The sequence below is a fragment of the Bolinopsis microptera genome, chromosome 2 (genome assembly GCF_026151205.1).
Source record: "Bolinopsis microptera isolate Bmic1 chromosome 2, MBARI_Bmic_1.0, whole genome shotgun sequence".
Classification (NCBI taxonomy): Eukaryota; Metazoa; Ctenophora; class Tentaculata; order Lobata; family Bolinopsidae; genus Bolinopsis; species Bolinopsis microptera.
This window is the reverse complement of record NC_087073.1, coordinates 18825132-18848966: the sequence shown is the minus strand read 5'-3', so window position 1 is coordinate 18848966 and position 23835 is coordinate 18825132. Positions and strand designations below refer to the sequence as shown.

The 23835-nt window shown below is 38.4% G+C and overlaps 4 protein-coding genes and 1 long non-coding RNA gene across 7 annotated transcripts; 1 reads left to right on the top strand and 4 right to left on the bottom strand.

Annotated features, from left to right (window-relative positions):
* Positions 1-1054: 1054 nt before the first annotated feature.
* Positions 1055-1858, bottom strand: LOC134826872 (uncharacterized). The gene has a single exon (XM_063839376.1). It carries the CDS (start codon positions 1856-1858, stop codon positions 1055-1057), a length of 804 nt encoding a protein of 267 aa, XP_063695446.1.
* A 5996-nt stretch (positions 1859-7854) lies between these two features.
* On the top strand, positions 7855-18361 carry LOC134826451 (sesquipedalian-1-like). 3 transcript variants are annotated; one of them, XM_063838830.1, is made up of 5 exons: positions 7855-8029; positions 8176-8463; positions 15952-16057; positions 17053-17109; positions 17306-18361. In XM_063838830.1, the coding sequence occupies exons 1-5, from the start codon at positions 7925-7927 to the stop codon at positions 17485-17487; spliced, it is 738 nt and encodes a 245-aa protein (XP_063694900.1). In that variant the 5' UTR covers positions 7855-7924; the 3' UTR covers positions 17488-18361. The 3 variants fall into 3 exon arrangements, with proteins under 3 accessions (XP_063694900.1, XP_063694899.1, XP_063694898.1); XM_063838829.1 differs by having other exon boundaries at positions 15952-16120; positions 17315-18361; XM_063838828.1 differs by having other exon boundaries at positions 15952-16120.
* Positions 9871-12377, bottom strand: LOC134811339 (uncharacterized). Its single transcript, XM_063818126.1, has 6 exons — positions 12293-12377; positions 11983-12098; positions 11670-11827; positions 10893-11069; positions 10518-10679; positions 9871-10266 (listed from the first exon to the last, which is right to left on the bottom strand). Exons 3-5 carry the CDS (start codon positions 11809-11811, stop codon positions 10522-10524), a joined length of 477 nt encoding a protein of 158 aa, XP_063674196.1. The 5' UTR covers positions 11812-11827; positions 11983-12098; positions 12293-12377; the 3' UTR covers positions 9871-10266; positions 10518-10521.
* A 179-nt stretch (positions 18362-18540) lies between the features above and the next one.
* Positions 18541-19338, bottom strand: LOC134811678 (uncharacterized). The gene is made up of 2 exons (XR_010159837.1): positions 19102-19338; positions 18541-18799 (listed from the first exon to the last, which is right to left on the bottom strand). It is a non-coding gene; the product is annotated as an uncharacterized LOC134811678 (long non-coding RNA).
* An 893-nt stretch (positions 19339-20231) lies between these two features.
* LOC134811300 (collagen alpha-1(XXV) chain-like) lies at positions 20232-21363 on the bottom strand. The gene is made up of 2 exons (XM_063818076.1): positions 21265-21363; positions 20232-21007 (listed from the first exon to the last, which is right to left on the bottom strand). The coding sequence occupies exons 1-2, from the start codon at positions 21314-21316 to the stop codon at positions 20526-20528; spliced, it is 534 nt and encodes a 177-aa protein (XP_063674146.1). The 5' UTR covers positions 21317-21363; the 3' UTR covers positions 20232-20525.
* Between the last annotated feature and the right edge of the window lie 2472 nt (positions 21364-23835).

Sequence of the window (23835 nt, the reverse complement as noted above, 5' to 3'; positions counted from 1 at the left end):
GAGCACGCGCTATGACATTGAACATATGACATATAATACTGATAAAGCAGTTCACCTAACCATCAACCATGTGCTTTCGGCTTCGAGCGCCACTGTGGGCGCGCTTGTTTTTAACAGGTGATACTGGATACTCGTAAAATATTTGTTCGACGAGTCCAACTCGGCGCGCGTCCTGGTAGGTCATAAACCTACAAGCTTGTTTCACAAGTTAAGAAAAGTTCTTTTTACCGCCGGGAGGCGGGCGCGCGCCACTTCAAGGGCTCTAGATAGAGCAAATATATCAGTGATAAAGCTCTCGTAAAATTGCATCTTGCATATCATCTGCAAGCGTATTTTTTCTTCGCTTGTCACTTTTATTTAATCTTCTAATTCTAATCAGTGAGATAAGCTAGACCATAGACAAGCAACTATTATCATTAAACTGAAAACTGCAAGCCAAGTTAATGAAATAAATTTATTTAGTGGACTTGTGCGGCATGCGCACACTTACAACTTACTTTGTCCATTGCGTTGTCACACGTTGTATAGTAGACACGCCGCGCACGAGTGCGCGGTTGTTTTGTGTTTCGTGGCTCTCGCCGCGCCATTGCTCTAACCAGAGCCCTCTCGCTTGCAGTAGCGCGCGACCGCCGAAGCAGTACGCGTATACACATGGCTTTATATATACTTATATTATTAAATTAATCGACTATTTACAGCAAGCACAAGATAATAGAAATTAAATCATAAAATCGAGTGGCCGAGTAGTCTCGACTCACCCATAACTTCTCCAAAGACGTCTATCATGAGCTTTGTACACTAAATCGTTGAAATTACTTAATTAACTAAATCTTTTATTTACAATCACAATAATTTGTTTTGTCATTATGTCTTTTAATAATAAATCAAATAAATTTGAACGAGGTCTGCCCCTCCTTCCTTTGTAGTCAAAACATGCAAATCTGAAAGATAAGAAGGCGGGAGTGTCATCACCGCTTCTGAGAACGTGCCCAAGCATCTTCCATCTTGCTTTCTTGATCCTTTCAGTAAGGGGTCTGACATTACATCTTTTATATCAATTCTCGTTACTGATAACCGTAGGCCAATAGGTGTTGATTATCTGTCTCAGATGCTTCCTTTGAAGAACGTCGACAGATGCCATTACGGTTTCAGGAACAGCCCAGCTGCTACAGTTATACAACAACACTGAAGTGACAAGAGCTTCGTACAGCTTCAGCGTTCTACTCTCACTGATCTGAATAGAACTATTCAACCAGACTTTCTTGTAGGTGTAGAAGGCAACATTGGCTTTGTTGCGTCTGTTGACAATATCTCTTTCTGAGCAGAGCTTTGATCCTAATAGCACTGACTCTCGCCACTCTTCATCTCCTCTAATTTTATTGCCATGGGCATCTAAAGCATCTGTATCTGCCAAATACACTCTTGTAAACACCGTCTTTGATTCGTTAACAAAGAGACTCCAATCCTTTAGTATATCACTGGCAATCTCTAGTATCTTCACCAGGCTCTGACCATCTTCACTCAGAAGCTTAGCATCGTCAGCATAGGCGGACTCTAACGGGAGGCCTCTATCAGAGACTGGGGGGTTCGGTCTAGGAATCGTGACACTGATCACGGCTCTGATGTGATTCAGGGCACCGGCAAGGGTCAATGTAAACACTTTACCTGCCAGACTGTCTCCCTGGTAAGCGCCAATATTAATCACAAATTCACCAGACTCAGATCTGTTGACCGTCATCTTGAGCTTTGTATTTGAGAGGAGGTACTGAACTAGGCGAATGTCGTCTCTAGAGCATCCTGCATCAATGAGGTCGTTGATGATGGTCTGTCTGCGGATAGTATTAAACGCAGCGGTCATGTCAATGTTGATTTTACTATACTCAAACTCGCGCCTGGTAACCACTGATGTCAACATTCTCTGAGACTATACCAGGTCAGCACAACTGCGACCCTGCTTGTATGCCGCCTGCCAAGGTCCAGTGTACATTTCAACGTGGTAATTGATTCTGTTCAAGGCTACGAGGGATAGGACTTTTCTAGTTCCATTTAGCAATGTATATATACTTATGACTTAGTAAAACATCAATGGGGGTCACAACATGATACATTACTTATTTAGTTTGCTAGTGTCTTGCTTGATTCCCTTCACCTGTGTAAGAAGCTCGAAAAGAACGCCGCGCCTATAGGAATAGGCGCGCCTGGTTAATTTAATTTACAATTAATAAACATTTTTGTGACTGGTGTTTTACCAGGCGGGTTTTCTCTTCGACTACGGGTTTTATCTTTGACTACGGGTTTTCTATGTAATGTTGTACATTTTATAATATTTTAAATAAACGTATAATGTGTGTAAATACAATTTAATCAACAAATCATAAAACCACCTGTGCGGTTAATTTCGTTTAGTACACGGATTTCGTTTAATACACCATTTAATGCACCGTATAATACCAATTGCTCAATTAAATGACATACATGTATGATGTAAGTTTTTTTCAAACGACAGACCAAACTGTATTTATATTATATTATTATCATTATATTATTATATGACGCAATGACAACAAAATTATTATTATATCCCTGATGTTAATCCTTTCCAGAACTCCCTTCCTGTCAGGTTATTTAAATTTTGAATACGCTGCCACTTTTTGCTACACTTTGCATATCCCTTTTGTGCACGCTGGCCGAAAAGGGAACTGTAATAACTAATAAGGTATGTCAACTGTCACGTCTTGGTGTAAGTATATTTGGCAAACCAGATCCCATGTATAAATTGTTTTAAAGTTTTAAGAGAACTCTCCTTAAATTATTTTTTATTCACTCAGATAAGTTTATACCAGGACACTTAAACAAAGACACATACTCTGCCCACAATAAGGGGCCATAATTGTTTCAATTATGTAACTGTATAGAATTATTATTATTATATCGGGTCTCAATAAGAGGTCTCGACTGCCTAGGCATCAAACCTTGGCAATCGGTAATTTTCCTCTGGCCCGGAGTCAGCTGACCCTAGGGACCAGAGGATAAAGGCGTAGAGACTGTGTGTATTATTATTATTATTATGTATAATAGTAAAAGCTGTCACTGCACAGGCATTGTCTGATCGATACCCCAGAATCATCAGAACTATCTGAATGAATGTATTGTGACCCCTGATTCGATTCACGATGGTCCGGATTTTCCTTTCAACAAAGTTTCAGATATTCAGTATTCAGTACCTCTATGTTGACTTGTGTCAATCACACTGAACTCACTGATTGGTCACTGGTCGAAACTGTTAAATTGCAGTCAAGGGAACAGCAGAAAACCCTTCACTATTAAACAAATTTAAAACTTGTTTTCCTAAAACTTGTTTTCCTAAAAATCTTTGAAAATGTCTCCATGTTATATAGAGTTTAATTGAGCCTCATTTCTTGGATCTATTGAAATACACTTATTGAATGAAATGTTTATCAAATTGTTCATAATACACATTAATATCACAATTGTCTCATATTTGTATCAAGTCCCTTCTAAGTCGTTCTTATTCCTTTAGAGAGTCTTTAGTCGTGAGAAAACTCTTGAGCAGTGACCAGTGGCGTAACGTTGCCTGTTGGCGCCCCCCTGCCGAAAAAAGCGCCCCCCTGTTGGCACCCCCTCCCCTTTTGGACTTTGCCTCTCCCTAAAATTGAACAAATTAGGTGATTTTAGAGAATACGCCGGTAAAATCTCTAAAAAAGTGTGTATCTAGAGCAAAACGCGCAGTTTTGCTAGTACTTTAGTTAAGTTTTCGAAATTGTCCCACATTCAAACGACGATTTGGCGCCCCCCTGCACAGCGGGGTCAGCAGGGCCTTTCGTTACGCCACTGGCAGTGACATATCATAAACGTCGTAAGCCATCCCTCCCTAGGGATTATAATAATATTAAGATATGACCATCTTATAAAATCAAACCGAAATATAAAACATATATCATAAAATATCAGTCAAGTTATATTATCAAATCAACACTCCCCCTTTTCTCTTTTAAAAGTAAAACACCTGGATGGATAATGACGGTAATGAAATTTGAAAATTTGACGTAAACAAAATCTGATATCAGTAAAAAATGAAAGTGGTCTAAAACACAAATAATTGTAAGGTCGTGCGCGCCTGTAAAATAATGCGCAGAAACTGTTGAAACCAAATTACTTCCCATCTCAAATTAAAATGCGTGCTAGTACTAAAAGATGTTTTTGCACTAAAAACGCTCATTTACCCACTTTACAATCAAAATCATTGCTAAAATGCAACACAGTACAAAAATATAAATGATTCCGTGTCTCAATAATATCAAATAACATGTTATATTCATTTAAACTTGGGATACAGTCCCTTAAAATAATAAAACATCTCAATAAACACAAGTTTATAGATCATGTGTCAAATCTCATTCTGGCACAAAATTCTCATAGTATACTCGAGCTTCACTTCCCGTAAAACAAATATAATCCTCTAAATCATACGCCCATCTTGTTTCAAAATAGAACATTATAGAGTCCAAAATACAAAATATTCACGAAATATCAAGTTTCATGGCAAATTTATCGCACAAATTTATCAATTAAATCAATCTATCACAGTCTTTAAAAAATTCAATACTAATCTTACAAGATCTTAGAAAACAAATTCACTAATACTACCAGTCTCTACGGCTAAACAAAGATTCCGGGGATCTGCAGTTCCTTTGGTTAAGCTGTCTGCCAGCTGTAGTTTAGTCTCAGTCCACATCATCTGCAGTCCTTCTTTCACTAAAGCTTCCTGAATCACAGCCATGTTCATCCTCAGTCTCTGTTCTGTGCACTGTTTTGTGGAATTAATGCTATCTACCAGCTGCCTGCTGTCAGAAACTCCAAGACTGATAACTTGAGATTCACTGTCTCCGAAAATAACTTCACTCAGTATTGCTCTAATATAGATAGCTGCACTGAGTGCATCCTGGAATGCTAACGTTTCAGCTCCTAGAACTGATTGCACTTTCCTCTTGATCTTGTTAGCAGACCAATCAACAACACCACAAATTCCATGATCATCAGTTAAGAATATCACATATCCTCTTCCTGAGTCTGTCTTATCTTTTCCAAGATTCCCCAAGCTTGCATCAGCATAAAACACTATCTTCAAACCTCCTTTCTTGATATCCAACTTGTTGAATCTAATGTTCTTGGGTCCATCTGGAATCTTCTTCACAACCTTATTAAGTGACATCAAATTGCGAACTGTTGGTTTCTTGTTGTACATACTATGCTCCATAGTATCAAAGGTAAGATCAGGTCTTGTCTGACAAGAAAGCCAAAGAAGCTTTCCAAGAAGTTTCTGGTAAAGGGTAACTTCATTCTTGTCCAGTAGATCATCCAGCTGGTTCTTCCTCAGACTTTGCAACTCCACTCTTTTGATCTCCTCAGCATAGCTTCTCTGATCCACTGTAATGTGATCTGTGGATTGTTCAATGTTCCAGCCAAGATACTCAAATATCCCAGCTACCATTCTACTGATCTTGAACTTATCAGCAAGTTTCGCAATCACGTTGTTTTTAAATTTGGTAGTACCCCCAAATATTATGTCATCAACATGAGTCACTAATACTCCTTGGAACTTGTTTTCTTCATAAAACATAAACAAGGATTTGTCTAGCTTAGACATAGTACAATTTAAGTCTAGCAACGTTTGTTTCAGCGTCAAATACCACTGTCTTGAGGAGTCTTCTAGTCCATACATAGGCTTATTCAGCTGCCATAAAACTCCACTTTTCCTTATATCACTTGGTGGTCTCACTAAAACATCTCTCATCATTGCATCTGCTTGAAGAAATGCTGCTGCAATGTCTAAAGCTTCCAGTTTCCAACCATGTGAAGCTGTCAACATCAACATGATCCTCTTACTGGCTGCTGCTGCTGTGGGTGAGTCTGTCACATTACTCTTCATCTCTTCAAACCCACGAGCTACTAACCTAGCTTTAGTCTTGTTTCCTTTCTGTGTCACCACCCATTTGGTTGACACTGCAAACTGACCTCTGTCTTTCACTTCTAGATAAACTGAATACTCTTTGAATCTATCCAGTTCAGCGGTCTTTGCTTTCTGTACTTCTGCGTCTACTGTCCTGGTCAAATAGACAGTATCTTTTTCTGTCAGCTGTCCCGACTTTATTTGAGTTTCAACACTAATTTCAACACTACTCTCAACAGGAGATTGGCTCTGATTTCCAATATTTTCTCCCTGTTCCTCCTGATTCTGACTCTGATTTTCAGTCTCAGGTTTCTCTAACTCTTGAGGCCGACTTTGCTTTTCAACTTCTGTGGAAAAATCTGTCTCCTCTCCCTCAAAAACTTGAGTATAGCTCTGTGCCTCACGAGGATCATTCTGTACCTCTTTAGGATGGCTTCCCAACTCACTCTCATTAGGGCCTGGAACCTCATTAGTTCCCCTATCAATGGGGTCTTTGTCTTCATCAGAATTCTCTGAACTCGTATCACATTCCTCCTCTGCTTCCAACATCGGGGTTCCTCTGTGATCACCTTCCTGACACGGTGACTTTCTGTCGTCACTTACAGGTAAAGACTTCCCAATTACTCCCAACTTTTCTCTGGCTACTTTTCTCTGGCTTCATCTCTCAGTATCATCTTCGCTCTGCTAGGATTGATTTTCACAACACGACCAAAATTCCAAATCAATACTTGGTTCCCCAACTGAAATATTATTAGAAAACTTACAACCAATCCTAGCTCTTGACACAAATACTGAGCATAACAATCAATAACGATTCAAAAACTTCCTGCTACTATGTTATATAGAGTTTAATTGAGTCTCATTTCTTGGATCTATTGAAATACACTTATTGAATGAAATGTTTATCAAATTGTTCATAATACACATTAATATCACAATTGTCTCATATTTGTATCAAGTCCCTTCTAAGTCGTTCTTATTCCTTTAGAGAGTCTTTAGTCGTGAGAAAACTCTTGAGCAGTGACATATCATAAACGTCGTAAGCCATCCCTCCCTAGGGATTATAATAATATTAAGATATGACCATCTTATAAAATCAAACCGAAATATAAAACATATATCATAAAATATCAGTCAAGTTATATTATCAAATCTCTCCGATTTTCTGTTTTTTTATCGGAGCTTTCTTCCGTAATCCAGCTTTCAGTACCTTAATCTTGACATCGAAAGTGAACTCTTTATTCGGTTATTGAAGAAAATTCTTTCAAAACAGTAAAATTTGGGTCTAGGAAAGTTGATATCGGAAAATGTCCCACCAGTAGGACATTTTCATGATTTTCTTCCATCAAAGTTGTACCAGATATTTAGCTTTCAGTACCTCAATTGTGTCTTGTGCCATCCTCAGTGACCTTGCTAGATGATCATTCTAGAGAAATTAAGTTAAAAAAGTGAAATTTGGGTCATGGAAAGCTCAATTTTCAGAACTTGCGATTGAAAATCACTTGCGCAATACAATTACACATAAGCGCTAACCTTAGACCGGAGATAATTTCGGCTAGGAACAATATTTTTCCATGGGACCAAAAGCAGCTGGTTGATATCACTCCCATCTATCAGAATCAACTATAAAATCAATTTCGAGATAATTTTGATGAAGACCCCCTTAATTTTGATGAAGGCCCCCTTAACTTTAAAAGTTTACATTATAAAAACATTTTGTTTTTTCAACAGAACTAGCTTCAATGTGGTTCCAATGTGGTTCCAAACTCCCTAGAATCGTGTGCTTTTCACAGTTACATTTTATAGACCATATTCTGTCTCAAGTAGCTCAATAGTGTCCTTGTTCAGAACCCCTTTCCTTTTTTGTAAAATCCTTGTAATATATAATTTCAGAATGGTTTCATGATATGAGCTACAATAGGATTCTCTATGAGGAATTGATGAGAAGGACTGATGTTTGGGGAGCACATGATGAAACTAAATATCAAAAATATATTGAATTTTCTTAACAATGATACACATGTTGATAAAAGAGGATACTTACTAAAGAAAGGAGAGGTGAGTTCTATTACTCCAGTTTTTCAAATGAAACTTTCAATATTGATTGAGTCGTATTTTTGTATCTAAAATTCAGTTTTTATCTGAGACTTTCAAAATTTTACAAAAGCACTAAAACCACAGTTTTAAAACTTACACGTTTTCAGGTGAACAAAGGTTGGCAGAGGAGATGGTTCATGCTGAAAGGGAACATGTTGTTCTACTACCACAACCCCCACGACACAGAACCAATTGGTCTCATCGTCCTAGAGGGCTGCTCGATAAACTCATGCTCCACTGACAATAAAACTTTTTCCATAACCTTCCAGTGCGAGGGATCTCGGACCTACAATCTGTGTGCGGATGATGAAGAGTCCTGTACAGCTTGGATCAACTCCCTACAGCGGTCCAGCTATAGTTATTTGAGGGCACAAGTTGATCGCATGCATGAACAGGTCAGTGATTTTTCCCCGATCCATGACTCAAGTGCCGAAGGCACAAAAGAGTCAAGGACAAGGGTTAGCAAACGAGGTTTTTTTTGTATATGGTAGCTTGTGTCCATCACCCGTCGTTCATAACGCCCACACAGTTGTTGCCCACGTTCTTATATGCGCAAAGTTATTTTGCGCGATATTCTGAATCAAATTATTGTTGTTTGGGGACTGGTTTGTAAGCCAGCCAATGTTTACGAATATAATATTAATAACTTTATTACATAATCATAAATATATATCATAAATAGATCAAATCTGAAACACAAATTTGCACGCAGTTAATAAATTTATTAAAAAAAAAAAAAAAAAAAAAAGAAAACGAAAAAAAAAAGTTTATTGATAAAACAAAATATGGAGCACTCTGTGCTTCCAACAGCCTTTCAGACTCGCGCTAAGTTTGTTAGGGACTGATTTAGGATATCGTAGATATTGCTATGCCATGCCATTAGTTTGGATATGTAGTGTTTGTGATTGTTGAAATCAATTAATTACGGTTTGTGCTGATAGGAAAATAGTGATAGTGGGGAATGTGGCAGTGTAAATATGGACCTGGAATTTAGGATGTGTGGCTTATCCATTAATATTAGTTGCCGCTAGTCTGTGATCAGTTTGTTCTAGTTTTTTTGTGTGCAAATATATACACCCTACGCGCGTGGGGTGGACTCATGGGGTGGACTTTTATTCAGCGCGTATTTTGTAGCCTGTTCAACTTGACGTTTTGATTCGTTACTATCTCAATGTCACAGATACACAGAATGTGAGGTGATCATCTTAAAGAGAAACGTCTCAGCTTTCACCTGGTGTAAAGTTTATCTTTGTACTCAAAATATAGCTCGCTCAGTGTGCAATAGAAGTTGACAATACAATAACCACGTCTGCGACCGGTCGTCAGATACCGGAGTGTTGCACAAAATTGGGTCCCTAAATTAAAATTCTATGACACAGTTACCATGCAGAAATGTCTGGAGTAACATTTGGTGAAAATTTGAAGGGTCTACTGTAAATATTGCAAAAGTTATTGAAAACAAACTAGCTTAATCAGAAGTTTTTGGGAAAATTTCAAATTTTGTACGTAGTGGGGTCTACAGGGGTGGACTCTTGCGGCGCGCATCTGACGGAGTGGCTTTTTCAACAGCCGTCAGTACGGCCAATATCAGAGCACAAATTATTGTGAGTAAGACCTTAATGATCAGCTATGAACCCCTCACTAGAGTAGTAACCGTATCTAAAAACAAGGAAATGTTATTCCGTCAAAGCTCAAATTTTTTACTCTTCTCAGTGCAGTTAGTGTTACTATGAATGTACTAGCTAAGTATCGTTGATCGTAGCTGCATTACACAGTAGAAAGTAACCAAGGAAGACTGCTGATTAACGAAGCAATTTCAACGTGAACAGTTCCAAAATACATAATCATGGCGACGATAGTTCAACTTGAACCTTTATAGTTTTTACAGTCTAAAATCACAATAAAATCACGTGAACTGCAAATCACAAAATCAAATCACTCAAATCTGATAGTCCCGTTACAGTACGCTTTCGTGACAACCTCAACGCTTAAAAAATAAATATTATCCAGTCTTGTGACCACCGATGGCCCTAACTCTCCCTTGTCCGCGAGGAGCATCGTTGCGACCATGGGGTTTCAGTTCTTTGTTCTTCCCACTCGGCTTCGATAGATCGAATTGGCTGGAAGTCAATCTATCAGAAAGACCTTTGTCGATCTCAGGGGCGTGGTAAATTGTGGATGTCGGAGTATAAAGCTTCCTGAAAAGATTGAGACATTCACTCGGTCTGTTGTAAATATCAAATAGTCCTTGTAGGCAGAGATTTAACTTATGTTGGGTTTGATAACTAGAGAAGGCGATTTGATATTCATTGATAGTATAAGCATATAAGCATAAGTGATAAGTTTATATACCCTTTTTATGGTACCTCGAGGCTCGATATCTGTATTCAGTAATCATCACTCAAAATCTACTTATTAAATTTATTAACTAAACAAGTTAATGTATTACCGTCCTAGAGAGGTTTCCTGAGAATTTGAAGTCTCTGTAGGTTGCTGGCATGTCTACTAAGCTCTTCGATTGAGGAGTTTTGGACCCCTCGGCGGTCCAAATGATTTATAATGCTGTGGGCATTTTCAACATCTATCGAGGTAAACGCCCTCGCAGCATAACCTGTAGAGAATGAACATGTCATCAATGTGAAGTTCAATGATAAAAATCAGAGTGGCCGATTTCAACGGGCAGAATTCTAATATCATGGCCATGGGGAATGGACTATTTTTTGTCGATTTTGCAAACCAAACTGGCAAACGATTGTTGATTTTCGTCACTAGTCTAAAATGAATGCAAACGTTCGGCCGAACATTTACATGATTAGAAACTTACCGGTTTCTTTCGTTATTATGTACAGACATGGCCGGGCTTGGGTTCCGCATACGATATCTTCTATCAGATTAAAGTTGAACCCACACTTTGTACTGCTCGTGGGAGGAGGAAAGCAAACGGAGACCTTTTCCATGAGCATCTCGTGTAGTACCATCATCATGTCGATTCTGATATCAGCTGCAAAATTCGTCTATTACTAAATGCTAGCTTTTCGAACTTCGTATCTTGGAAATAACAACTTCTATGAAAGAACACACACACACACACACACACACACACACACACACACACACACTCACACACACACACACACACACAGACAGATACACACACCCACAAACACATACAGACATAGGCACACACACACAGAGACACAGACATACAGGCATACAGGCATAAACACAGACACAGACGGACACACAGACAGACACACAGACAGACACAGATACACACAGACAAGGACACACAGACACACACCCACAAACACATACAGACATAGACACACAGACACAGGCATAAACACAGACACACACAGACACAGACGGACACACAGACAGACACAGTACACACAGACACACACAGACACACACAGACACACACACATAAACACACATAGTTCACTTCAGTGCACTACATTACAATTACAGACACACGCAGTACAATCAGAGACACACACACGATACAAAGACAGACACAGACACAAACACACAGAGTACACTTCAGTACAATCACAGACGCAGGCACAAAGACATATACAAGAAGAGCAGATTGAAGTACCTTCATTTGCAGATGTTGACGCATTGATCTGTGGGATATGTTCTTCAGTCTGTAACTGATCATCTGCTAGAACTGTCTCATCTGGATCAACCGGAGGAGTATCTTCCGGCAGGAGTCTGAGTGGGTCTATCGGGACAGCCATGGATCGCTCTCCCTACCTTGTTGAATTAAAGACAAAGGTCAACGACGGATGTCGCATGTTAGTCCTGTAACTAAATGTAATCCAAAATAGTGAATAAATAATTTTTACATCTGAACGATTGTATGTCTGAATGGTGATTTTTAATCAATGAACAAAAGTTCAGGATTTTACCTTCTGTTAAGCTGTTAGCAATGACTCTAGCACCCTCTCCCTACAAAACGACCATATCTCGGTCTGAAGCTTTAAACCGTCTTGCCTCAGCAGCCATCTAGCACAGTCGACCTGTCCTGTTAATTGTGTGATCATCAAGTTACCAAATTTAATCCTTCAATATTCAAATAATTGATTATTAGACAAAACAGAGTTTAGAGCTCGACGTATGCTTCAGGGTTTCACACTGTGCTGTAATCAAACACATGACTAAAACCTCTTGCTACTATTACCAATAAACCCATATTGTTAAGGCGGTCGAATGATTTACCTGAGTTGATCGCGTCCATGAAAGGGTTAAACTGCGTTCTGTCCAGCTTGTTAATGTCCGTTCCAGCAGCCAGCAGTGCCTCCGCCTCCGTCAGTCTCCCTGCTTTGCATGGCCAGTGAAGCGTAGAGCTCCCCTCTAAGCTCTTTGACGATCCGACGAAGGATCCAGATTCCCTTCTTTTCTTTTGAGATTGCTTCAATTCTTCCTGGAGTATGCGGATTACCATTTATATACTTCCATACAGGGCGCGTGAACAATCAGCAATGAATTATCAATTAATCAATCTAGTTTTTGAGTAGAAAGTCCACAGATTGTGATACATTGGATTTGATATTGGAAAAGACATAGCTTACCAAATACCTTTTCATGGGCTTTTTGGAGGACAGGGATGACTTATTCCTGCGTGCCATTACACCATAACTATCTGCTGTAACAGCAAAAATTAGAATTATGTCGGACATAATTCTAAAAAATTGGAACATCGTAGTTAATCAGTGTGGTGCTAACAACAGAGAGCGATTTGAACGGTAGGCAATTTCATAAATTCCATTAACGCGATATAAGGATGATTGGAACAGGCTAAAATCTACTATGTAGCATCGATAACTGGCTATATCGCTGCATTAAACGATAAAAGTATTGCTAACTATGGATATTCTAAGTGATCTAGGCAGAGGGGAACCGGCACAGCCAGATTGCGTTGTCTTCAGTGACTAAGTTTCACGATAGTAAAATTGACCTTATTTATTTTTAAAAAGGATGCACAGTTCAAGCAATAAATCGATCAGCTGCTCATATGATATTTGCATTTAAAGGAGGGCCCAGTGCAGTGACAAGTAAGTCTGTTAAGGCAACATTTAGTTCTGAGATTAGCTGAGTCTTGACAAAGATAAGTTGAGTTTCGAGAAAGTGCACACGGATAAAGTTATCAAGTGAAAATGATAAGACTAAGTTAGGGTCCAGTCAACAGAATGGCAGCTGTAACAGAAACAGTTCATTGGATAGGGGAGTAGGGGATTATGACGGAGTGAAGTTTATATAGCAGGGCAAACAAAAAACAACTGACAGCACTGAGCAAGTGAACTGGAAAATTGAGGAAGGGAAATAACTGTGGTTGTCAGCCCTTTCCGTAGCAATCAGGATTTCCCACGAGATCGATCAGGCAATCAGGATTTCCCACGAGACTGCTCCATCCGATGCGCGCACTTTTGTCACGTGACGGCCACGTGACGCTCAAATCGTTGTCACGTGGTACAGAAGGGAGGTTCATAGAGCGTTGATCTCGACAAGAGGGAGTTTCTCACGGTTTATCTTCAATAACTATCGCTATTTTTATAGTAGAGAGTTGAAACTTTCACCAAATGTTTCCCTAGACATTTCTGCATGGTAACTGTGTCATAGAATTTTAATTTAGGGACCCAATTTTGTGCAACACTCCGGTATCTGACGACCGGTCGCAGACGTGGTTATTGTATTGTCAACTTCTTTTGCACACTGAGCGAGCTATATTTTGAGTACAAAGATAAACTTTACACCAGGTGAAAGCTGAGACGTTTCTCTTTAAGATGATCACCTCACATTCTGTGTATCTGTGACATTGAGATAGTAACGAATCAAAACGTCAAGTTGAACAGGCTACAAAATACGCGCTGAATAAAAGTCCACCCCAGGAGTCCACCCCACGCGCGTAGGGTGATATATTCATAGTTTATTTTTGTAATATCATATAATATATAGTACTTAATAATAACCATATGACTAATAACTGATTTACTAATTAACTAATTAACTAATTAACTAATTAACTAATTCACTAAACTGATATAATGACCGTTGTGTCCAGTAACTTTCAGACACGTTGTGACCTTCTTAGACCTGGAATATTATGTAATAAGAAACTGGGCCACGTGTCATCGTCATTTTCACTCTGCAGGTTCAAGAGCATGCGTTTTGTAGCCGATTTAATAAGGTCTATGGAAAAAAGTGTGGGTAGGGTGCTTACATTTGCATTTACAGCATAAATTGAGAGTAAAGGTCCTTTGAAGAACATCGAAGATCTGAAATGTGTGGTGTTGTACTCGGCTAACCAGGATGCTGCAGTCACGTGATCTGAGTTTGCAGTGGGTGCATTTTCTGGGATAGTCATACAGATTTGTTGAGGGACTGAGCTGCGGAAATGTTTGATTCGGTGCATGAGAATTAGTGTGTTTTTTACAATAACACTGTGCACCGTGAGTATACCATTGTTATTGAAAAATTGTTTTGTGTGTTCTGGCAGTCGACCGTCTTTGTAAAAGTAATTAATGTTACCTGGCATTACTGCCCTGATACCCTGTTTTTGTCGTGAGAAGAGTGATTCAATGTGATTTTTTGCTGCAAACCCCCATACAATTGAACAGAAGTTTAAATGCGATTGAACAAAACTTTGATATATCTGTAGCCTTATTTGAATCGATAGGTGACGTTTTATTTTATACATAATTCCTACATACCGCATCATTTTTGATCTAACAGCTGCTATATGCTTAGACCATGTTAGTTTATCATCCATTATAACGCCAACGCTAACTTGTTGGTGCACGGCGCTTAACTGATCAAGTAAATCGTTAATGTAACCATGTATGTATCCCACTAGCCACTAATTTATGAAGTTGGAAGATATAATTAAGTGGCGGTCGGCGAAAATATAAAATATTTTCACAGTATTTCGAGTTAGTATTACTAATACTACAGGGTGGGCCATTCGAATTACGTTTGTCCTGACAAAATTAGAGTTGTAGCTTCTCAGATGACCGAGATGCGAAGCATAACGAGTTTATTCATTACGTGTGATTGGCTTACCTAATCATGTGATAAGGTGACCCCGTTAACCACCCCATTAAACACTATGGGAATCATTAGGATTACCAAATTAAGGTGTAGTGCACGGTGTCACATAATCACCCAGTCAATTTTGCTAACGAGATACACAAAATGCTTGATAACTTCGTCATTTCTAATCCGTTTGCCTCATTATTTTCAGATCAGATGCAACATTTAATAATCTACCGTCTCTGAAAAAATTAGGTGTCCAGCATCTTTAGAGAGGTGTTTTAATATTGAATGGGCGTGGTCTAAAATATTCGAATTTTCAAATTTTGTCGACGGAATCCTCGAACAAGTAGGCACAGTATGCAATCTGCAAAGCAACAACTCACAAATATAAAACACGGCGAAGGTATAGGACCCAACGTTTGCACACTGACTTTTGGTCACCCCCACCCCCCCCCCCCCCCCCCCCCCTCTGTATTATGCACAGATCCGTGTCGGGTTGCATAAACAATAAACATTGCATAGAAATATACGGTATTTTCAAAATCGATATGGAATTAGCTGGGCCTGTCACTCCACCATATCTGCATGCTTATAAACAGTAGTATGGAATATTATATGATAAATACGCAATCACAGATCGGGAAATTGAGCGGCCATCCTCAAAAGAAAAGCGGCTGCATTTCTTGTTATGTAGCAAAGCAAGCTTTGATATTGAGTATACTACCATTAGTGCAAATATAGAGTATGTATCAAATGTTGCTAGATGAGTAGATTCAGATATTTATGTATTATTTTCTGTAGTATCTCATAGAATTCTCTGACACTCGTGACTCGTGTTTTATCAGGTTCAGGCCCTGGAGAGGAAGAAAGATATGTACGTGGATCACATAGCAAGACGAAACGAAGAGGACGAGTCGTCGTCCTTGTCTCCTCACCAATCTCGAGCTTCAAGTGCGTCTGGTATTGAAACTGACAGTCTCAAACCTCAAAAAATTAAAACTGGTCTTCGAGCTTGTGAGTAGATCATGCATAATTCAATTCCATGTTATGTTTTTATAACTGAACGATTTCTTTTGTTGTAATGATGGATCGTAGTGGGATTAACATTTCACTGGGATAATATAAATTAATTTCTATAAATTCCACCGGATAGTAAATATCTTCAAGTACAAATCAATGGTTTTCCGTTTTTGGTAAATTTCGTCCCATGAAATGAACATTGTTTGCGTTAATAATACTCGTCATAGTAGCAAGTAACATGATATAGGATATTGGATTTACACAGGATTACACAGTACATATAGGATATTGTGAGGTGAATGTTGGTAGTTGGCATTGATGTTTGTATTGAGTAGTTTACGTAGTGTATTCCTTCCTGAACAGAGGTAAATAGATAATACATGTGTACTACAATTAATACGTGTACAAAAGAATTTGGCTCAGCATAATTTCCAGCTTTGAGCTTACATCCATTTGGTAGACTTCAGTGAGTAGCAGCTACTCACTGAAGATGGAAGATTTCTGAAATCAATCCTTCGCTTTTTCTAGTTAGCTAGTTCTAGGGTTGCTTCGTTTTTCAGGCAAATCGTTTTAGAAAGAGCTCTGCTCGTAAACAACTTGTTGGAGGTTTAAGTTAACACTGTTTTTGAAAATGGAGTCCTCTGGCCAGTAACATGTGTTTGGGCTTATTGAAAACTTTAATTAACAATCCATGTATGTACATTGTACGCTTGGCCAGCCAAAATTACATTTCCGGTTTAGAATAATTTTTGAACAATTTAAAACAATTTTAGTGACATTGATAACACTCAATTTATTTGAATCTTTATTATATAAGTGTGGATAGAAACATTATTTCATACGAAAGCTGGGTCCAGATTATATCACGGATATATTTACCCGTTTTTTAATGAATCTGTCAAATTAATATTTCAAAACTTTTGCAGTCAGTTCTCCGCTCGGACTACGAAAGAAGGCTAACACTCACACCATGGAGCATAAAAGTAAGCATTTGCAACTATTTACATTAATTATAATACTAGGGTGCATTTTATTCTAATACATTCAACGTCAATCTATATTATATTTAATCAGCCAATTTCGTTAAGGTTTACAGAAATATTACTGTTAACGTGCTCAACAATTAACAACAATTAACAACAATTAACAACAGACTATTGACAGATAACCCTAACCCAGGATCCCCAGGTAAGCACCGCAAACACAAGGAAACAGCGACCCACAGCGCCACCTCCGCACCTTGCCGGACCTTCGAACAGATGCACGCAGACTTCGCGCCCGGAAAGCCCATCATCAGCGACCCTGGGGAACCCATTAGATACAACACCCTCCACATAAACAATCTCACCATCAGCCAATAGGAGCTTTAGAGCTGGAGCTCTGTTTACTTCAGATAGTATCTAGCCTGAGTTGTTCAGTTCAAATTGGGAACAAGCCAATCTGGGCGAAAAAGATGTAGACACGTGACACGTCAATTATTCCTGTTAAACCGGACCATCCTATGTTTCCCTTCATGGTTAAATACCTTTAAATAGCTATAAATACCTTGAGGTGTGACGTAATATCTTAATCGCCCCACTTAGCTCAGTAGTGTACGAGGATTTTACCGCTTTGAGTTTAAATAACCGCATTACTTGCTCAATGATTTTACCGCTGTCTCATAAATCAGGGTTAGGTTTTACCCTGGCGTGTGCGCATGATTAGGGTTAAGCTTACTTTTTGACTTTTAGCTGTGATTTGATAGTTATGTCAGCAGGGTTACCTCCATGTTAATATTGTAAGATACCTAATTTACTTTAAGTTGATGTTCGTAAATATGGCTTTTAATCTGATTTCAATCAGTTACGAACTTAGTACATAATTTCATTTAATAATATTAGCGTTTTACTTACTTATTCGGTTATTTCTTACGGTTTTTACTTCAAGCTGGATTGAACGCCACCCTTTATTATGATTATTTATGATTATTATGATTAAATTTACGGTGGCTAGTATCGGAAGGATTGCATTTTGCAAGATTTAATATAGATTATACATGTATTGTTTTTAAACAATAGTCACTAGTTGATCTCTAACGATGAATTAACATGGGGTATCGTTTGTCATAAATTCTGTTTATGTTTGTTTTGTAATTGTTCATCTGGTTTTGATATTATCCGTTGATATACCTGTACGATATACTGTACACTGATTGTCAAAAATTTAGCTGTTTATATGATTTTGTTTTTTCTTCAACTTGTATTATAACTCTATCGAAATTAGGTTCGATACTTTTAGGCTGTATGTTTCAGATGCATCTGATATTGTGAATAATCCCTAGTATAGGTGGCATGGACTTTATCTAAATCATATGTCTAACAAACTATGACCTAAAATTAGACATAATTTTGTTTGAACTCAGTTATAAACGCAAATAAACTCGTACATATTATCCTTGTTGACATTAAAGGTTGTTGTATTGTGCTCCAAAACAAATAAGAGTCACTGCTAGTTATTAATAGTCACTAATAATTACTTGTAGAGTCAAGTATGTAGTTACTAAAAGTCACTAAAAGTCCCAGATGTTGTCGCAAACCCAGCCCCGAGCGAATATCACCACATCCTCCATAGTGTCCGGCAGGTTCAGTAACTCTATCAGCTCCTGGACTGTCTGTCCGCACGCTACCTCGTGTCCTGGGCAGGTCAGATCATTAGGTAATTACTGGATAATTAGGTAATTAGTTGATAATTAGGTAATTAGTTGATAATTAGGTAATTAGTTGATAATTAGGTAATGAGTTGAAACTATAAATCGGACCAATCACCAAATGTATAGTTAACAGTTCATTGCCAGACTAGTCACTAGAAATAATGAAATCACAATCGACCGAATGAACAATCCTAGGTAAGGGCGATATTACAGATTACAGCTTGTTGCTTCTTATCATAGAGATAAAATATTCCATGATAAGTTGACCAGCTCCAAATGTACTCACGGAGTTGCCTAAGTTTGCTGTATATCTCATTTACAATCTCAAAGAACCCCTTTGACAACACCATCTCGTCCCCTTCCTCCTCAAAACCAAGAACAGTAGCAGTAATGCATGCTACTACAGACAAAACGAGTACAAACTTCATGATGGGTCGTAAACAAGACGTGTGTTAAAAATGTCACTAAGTGCTTTACTGGGCTTTACTGGCACAACCTGTGATTTTAAGTAGCTCAACTTGAAGCGAGTAGCAGGGTGGATCTGTTAATTTTAACAAGTCGGGGACTTCATTACAGCACCATCTGTCAAGCTTAGAGGTGATAAACAAGAGCAAGTGTCTCCTTTGTCGCAACCAACGTGATTATCAGGAATTTCAGACATTCAGCACTAGGTGATAGAAGTAATTCTTAAAGAGGGAGTAAAAGGAAAAGATTCGATTTCGTAATTTCACAATACACATGCTAAAGCGCAGTTATTAGATTGTCACATTTATTTTCTTGAACTAGCACTTAGAGAGAAACCACTGACTGGCAGCCGAAGTTTGATTTTGCATTATTCATGCAATTGAATGTTCAATGACTTAGATGTTTCAAAAATCAAACTTGTAAAAGATTTAGCTGTCCAATAATAAACACAACATGAATCACGCATTATTTCGAGAATTCACGCTTCTTGATTAAGCAACATTTCAGGACTACATAACATATTTAGTGCTATTGACAGCGCTGCCACTACTACACGTTTCTAGGTACGAAGGGTGTACCTTACTCAATCTGTTTTCTCCAGATCATCCATTCTCTCAAGAGGGCCCTGTACTGGGTAACATTTTACCTTTAAAAAACAGAATTAAATTTTGAAAGGTTTTCCCTGTTGGGTTTGTGACCCTTATTTTCCGTAGTACAAGTAAGATACCGTCAGTATCGTCCCATTTAAGTTAAAGTATTATCATCCCACTTTGGTCGCCACAAAAATAGAAGTTTACCCTGTTGCCTGTAGTTTAGATCAAACATTCTGTTTTCTAAATCCTCGCTCTATGCGGTTGAGCTCAAAAACTGGGAAACATAAAGACATTTTCCGGGATTTTCCATTGTCTTAGAAATATGCATTATACAAATAAAATTAAAAGTATTTCTTTTGGAGATTGAGAAATGAATCATGTTTGACAGAATATAATATATCGAAATTATAGAGTTATCACAACAACGTTTTAATACATATCTCCGGTTGATGGAACTGTGATAGTAAAAAAGTTATTGTATCAAAAGATCTGTATTGAAAGAATCGGCTAATGATGTTTTAAGGTTTACATAAAGCTTAATTATCATAACTGTTATTATCATTACTGTTATCACTTATCACTGTAATTGATGTCAAGTTAACTGTTTTTATGACCCGATCGTTCGTTTTCGAAGGATTTCTAGATTGTCCTTTTAAAACAGTGAGCAGCAATCGATGATGTACTTTTTTGATCTATCCATTCGGAGACCCCTCATGTATTGACCCGGTGGACATTTCAAATTTCCCATTTTTGGTGATGGTTTTGTCTCTTGACAACTTGGCTTGCTGGGTTTGCAGTTTTCGGCGGTGCACGTCGCGTTTAAACCGTCTACTCCAGTTAGACCATCCATCATTTCTTCTCCTTCTTCACCCTTTGGTCCATCTTCACCATCTTCACCTGGCATACCAGGTGTTCCATCTTTTCCTGGCACACCCTTTTCTCCTAGTGGTCCTGTCTCTCCTTTCATACCGTCTGCCCCATTCATTCCTGGATTTCCCGGCTGTCCTTTGCTTGGCTGTCCGTCAGAGTAACAATCTTTAGATGAACACTGTCCGGGGTCTCCTTGTTCTCCTATTTCTCCAGTCCAGCCTTTCGCACCTGGCATTCCTGGGTAACCTGGAGGCCCTGGGTCACCTGAAAACAGTAACTGTTGAGTACAAGTAAAGAAGTTACTTCGTCATTTTGTGGTGCGATATAAGGCCATTTATTACTAGTAGGTTTTAATCAATGATAATGTTAGCATTTACATATAACCGACATTATAAGCCTCCTAGCGGTTGCAGAATAATCTAATAGAGACTAGAGTTACAGTCGATAATTTACGATAATTTTAACTTGTACAACTTGTCTCAACTAAACACAGAAAGCAGGTTAGCAGGAAGATTTCGTACCTCTTTGGGCTGATATGCCACTAAATAAAACAAGTACCAAAAACAACTTCATCGTCAACCCGAGTTAAGAAATGAAAAGAAGGACCACCATTCACTTGCACCACAACGATAATTTAATAATCCTATTACCTTATAATCATCTTGCTGCGGCACATATGATTGAGAAGTTCTTATCGTCCATGTGTAACCTAATCTAGGAATAAAACACTGATCTACATCATGCATTTTATTTTTTTGCACACATCAAATCTGATTAGCATAGTGTGATCTGGACGCGCTGTAGGACCCCCCCCCCCCCCCCCCCCCCCTCCCTCCCCTGACCCTGTAGGAACCATGTGATCGGGTCGTGGAAATAAAAACAACTCTCCGGACGGCATTTTATTTAACTGCGAGTTTTCAGCTATTTAGCAATGCACCATAATACTTTAATACAAATAGTTAATACTAGTAGTGACTTACCTATGGTGTTGGGCGTTGGCTATATTTTTAATTTGCCGAACCCGGATAAAGAAATACTTCAAGATCAGAGCTGTAGCCAAGTCATTAGATCAGGGATATGGTGAAAATATTCTGATGTTGTCAATTACTGTTTGATTTAGCAATATCACATGTCCTGATAAAATTTGCTGGTCTCTCTGTTTAATAATAACTCAATTTATTGTACATGAATATTATATTAAATGTATCAAGCTCACAATTACTCAATTTTAGCCCAGGCTTGAGCATGGCAGGCAGATTGAGATGGAACACTAGCTGATAAATATGTGAGAGCGGGATCTCCTCTCAAATGGACAGTCAGAGGAGAAGACACAGCGACCTAGAACCAACAAATCCACAACCTAGTGTTGAGCATGTTCTAACTCGGGAGATACCTATTAAAAGGAGGGACACACTGGTGTTTATCTTCGGTGTTGAAGGTTCAAATATCAGAAGACTGAAGAGTTTGGTGGGTGTTGTTGATATTTGGGTGGATAATGTCCGGTGTGTTGTTAATGTTAAAGCACTGACCAGTCAAGCACTTGATTGTGTGGAGAAAGACATTAACTTGCTGTTGGACAAAATGAATCTTCTGAGCAAATTAACATATCTCAAAAACACGACCGGACTCAAAATTAGGGACAATTCCGATAGCAGCGACCATAGGTTCAGGTCGAGTCGAGATTGTATCTTTGAAGTCATGAGATTTTGTTCTCTGTTTGGGATTGACCATAAGTATTATATTCAAGAAAATAACATCATTTCGGTAGATTATGTTGACGATGAAAAGTTAGAGGAAATTCTGCATTTCCTGAAGTACTGGAATGCAAACGTAATTTTCCTGGATGTTGAGGAAATGTGGAAAAGGAAAAGGCCGATTATTCAAAGCAACTTCACTGAAAAGTTGCTGGTTTCATGTAATTATGTACGGTCTTGGAGCAGCTACTATAAACTAAACACGCTTCGGTGTCTTCCAGGAGTAGACTATGTTGAAATTGATTGCGGAGAGGAAGATGTAATCATGCAACTTACTATTGGTGCAAAATCCATGATGGAACTGAACTCGGGTGTCCTGCTAGCTAGGATGTACTTCAATAACTATCTTGATTCATTAAAAGTGCATCGTTTTTTTGCTGATGGAATAGAAAGGTCAGATTACATTTCTTGTATTCCCTATGCTTGTGCTGCGGACAAATTGATCAAAAAGGATAGATTTTCCAGGGTTTCTTATCTGGAAAAGATGTTTGGTGAACCAGAAGTTATCCTCGTAACGCTCGATGAAAAAACTCAGACGTTGACTATAGGCTGTTTATCTCAAGCTCGGTTAAGTCAGCTGCTGTTTGAAGTTAGAGGCTTCATGAGTTTTCATAAAGCATTTGCTTGGCGCAAGAAATATCACGCTAGTTTTTGGTGTCACATCAAAATTTCTGATGAACAAAAACAAATGGATGCAGTATTTCAAGATTTTTCTGAAAATAAGAATCTTTATAATATCGCTGATTTCACTGATGTTGTCGATCATAGCTGTAAATCGCTTAGACTTATCAGACTCCAAGACCCTTTGCTAAAAAATAAAGGTATGTTAAATTCAGATACCCCTCCAAAGAGTTCTTACCTACAGTACTCTAAATCTGAAATGGTCGCGGAATTTCGCAGATTTCTTGCATTTGAAGACTTGCCAATCCTTCACAACCTGAATGCGTTTACAAGATTTGGTTTCACATTATACCGAATGACCATGTACAAAAGGTGGTATTCAAAGTCTGTTTGCCAACTTTTTAATTCCTGGGAAGAAGACTTCTTTGGGGAATTTTCGTTCGATCTTAACTCATCTTTCAAGGCAGTGTTTATGAAACATTTATCATCGGAGGATTCCAAAGAAATCAGTCGGCAGTGCTTCACAAAAGTTTTCTTTAACGATTTAGGAAATAATCTCCGATATATGGCGAGAATAGATTTTACTGGACCATCCCTTGATCAACAGGTTAAACTATATAACTACTGTAAAATGGATCACTGCCATTTCGGAGTTATTGATATTGACAGTTCCAAATCTTCAAAACAAATTATCGTCTCATCTCAGAAGCCTTGTGG

What these genes read in the sequence shown, in the direction of transcription:
- LOC134826872 (XM_063839376.1), bottom strand. Translation starts at nt 1,858, where the DNA reads ATGACCGCTGCGTTTAATACTATCCGCAGACAGACCATCATCAACGAC.
- LOC134826451 (XM_063838828.1), top strand. Translation starts at nt 7,925, where the DNA reads ATGTTTGGGGAGCACATGATGAAACTAAATATCAAAAATATATTGAAT. An exon ending in TTGATCGCATGCATGAACAG is followed by an intron (nt 8,464 to 15,951) that starts GTCAGTGATTTT and finishes GTGTTTTATCAG; the next exon opens with GTTCAGGCCCTGGAGAGGAA. An exon ending in TCACACCATGGAGCATAAAA is followed by an intron (nt 17,110 to 17,305) that starts GTAAGCATTTGC and finishes ACCCTAACCCAG; the next exon opens with GATCCCCAGGTAAGCACCGC.
- LOC134811339 (XM_063818126.1), bottom strand. Translation starts at nt 11,811, where the DNA reads ATGGCTGTCCCGATAGACCCACTCAGACTCCTGCCGGAAGATACTCCT. An exon ending in GTCAACATCTGCAAATGAAG is followed by an intron (nt 11,070 to 11,669) that starts GTACTTCAATCT and finishes CGAATTTTGCAG; the next exon opens with CTGATATCAGAATCGACATG. An exon ending in CATAATAACGAAAGAAACCG is followed by an intron (nt 10,680 to 10,892) that starts GTAAGTTTCTAA and finishes CATTCTCTACAG; the next exon opens with GTTATGCTGCGAGGGCGTTT.
- LOC134811300 (XM_063818076.1), bottom strand. Translation starts at nt 21,316, where the DNA reads ATGAAGTTGTTTTTGGTACTTGTTTTATTTAGTGGCATATCAGCCCAA. An exon ending in TGGCATATCAGCCCAAAGAG is followed by an intron (nt 21,008 to 21,264) that starts GTACGAAATCTT and finishes TACTGTTTTCAG; the next exon opens with GTGACCCAGGGCCTCCAGGT.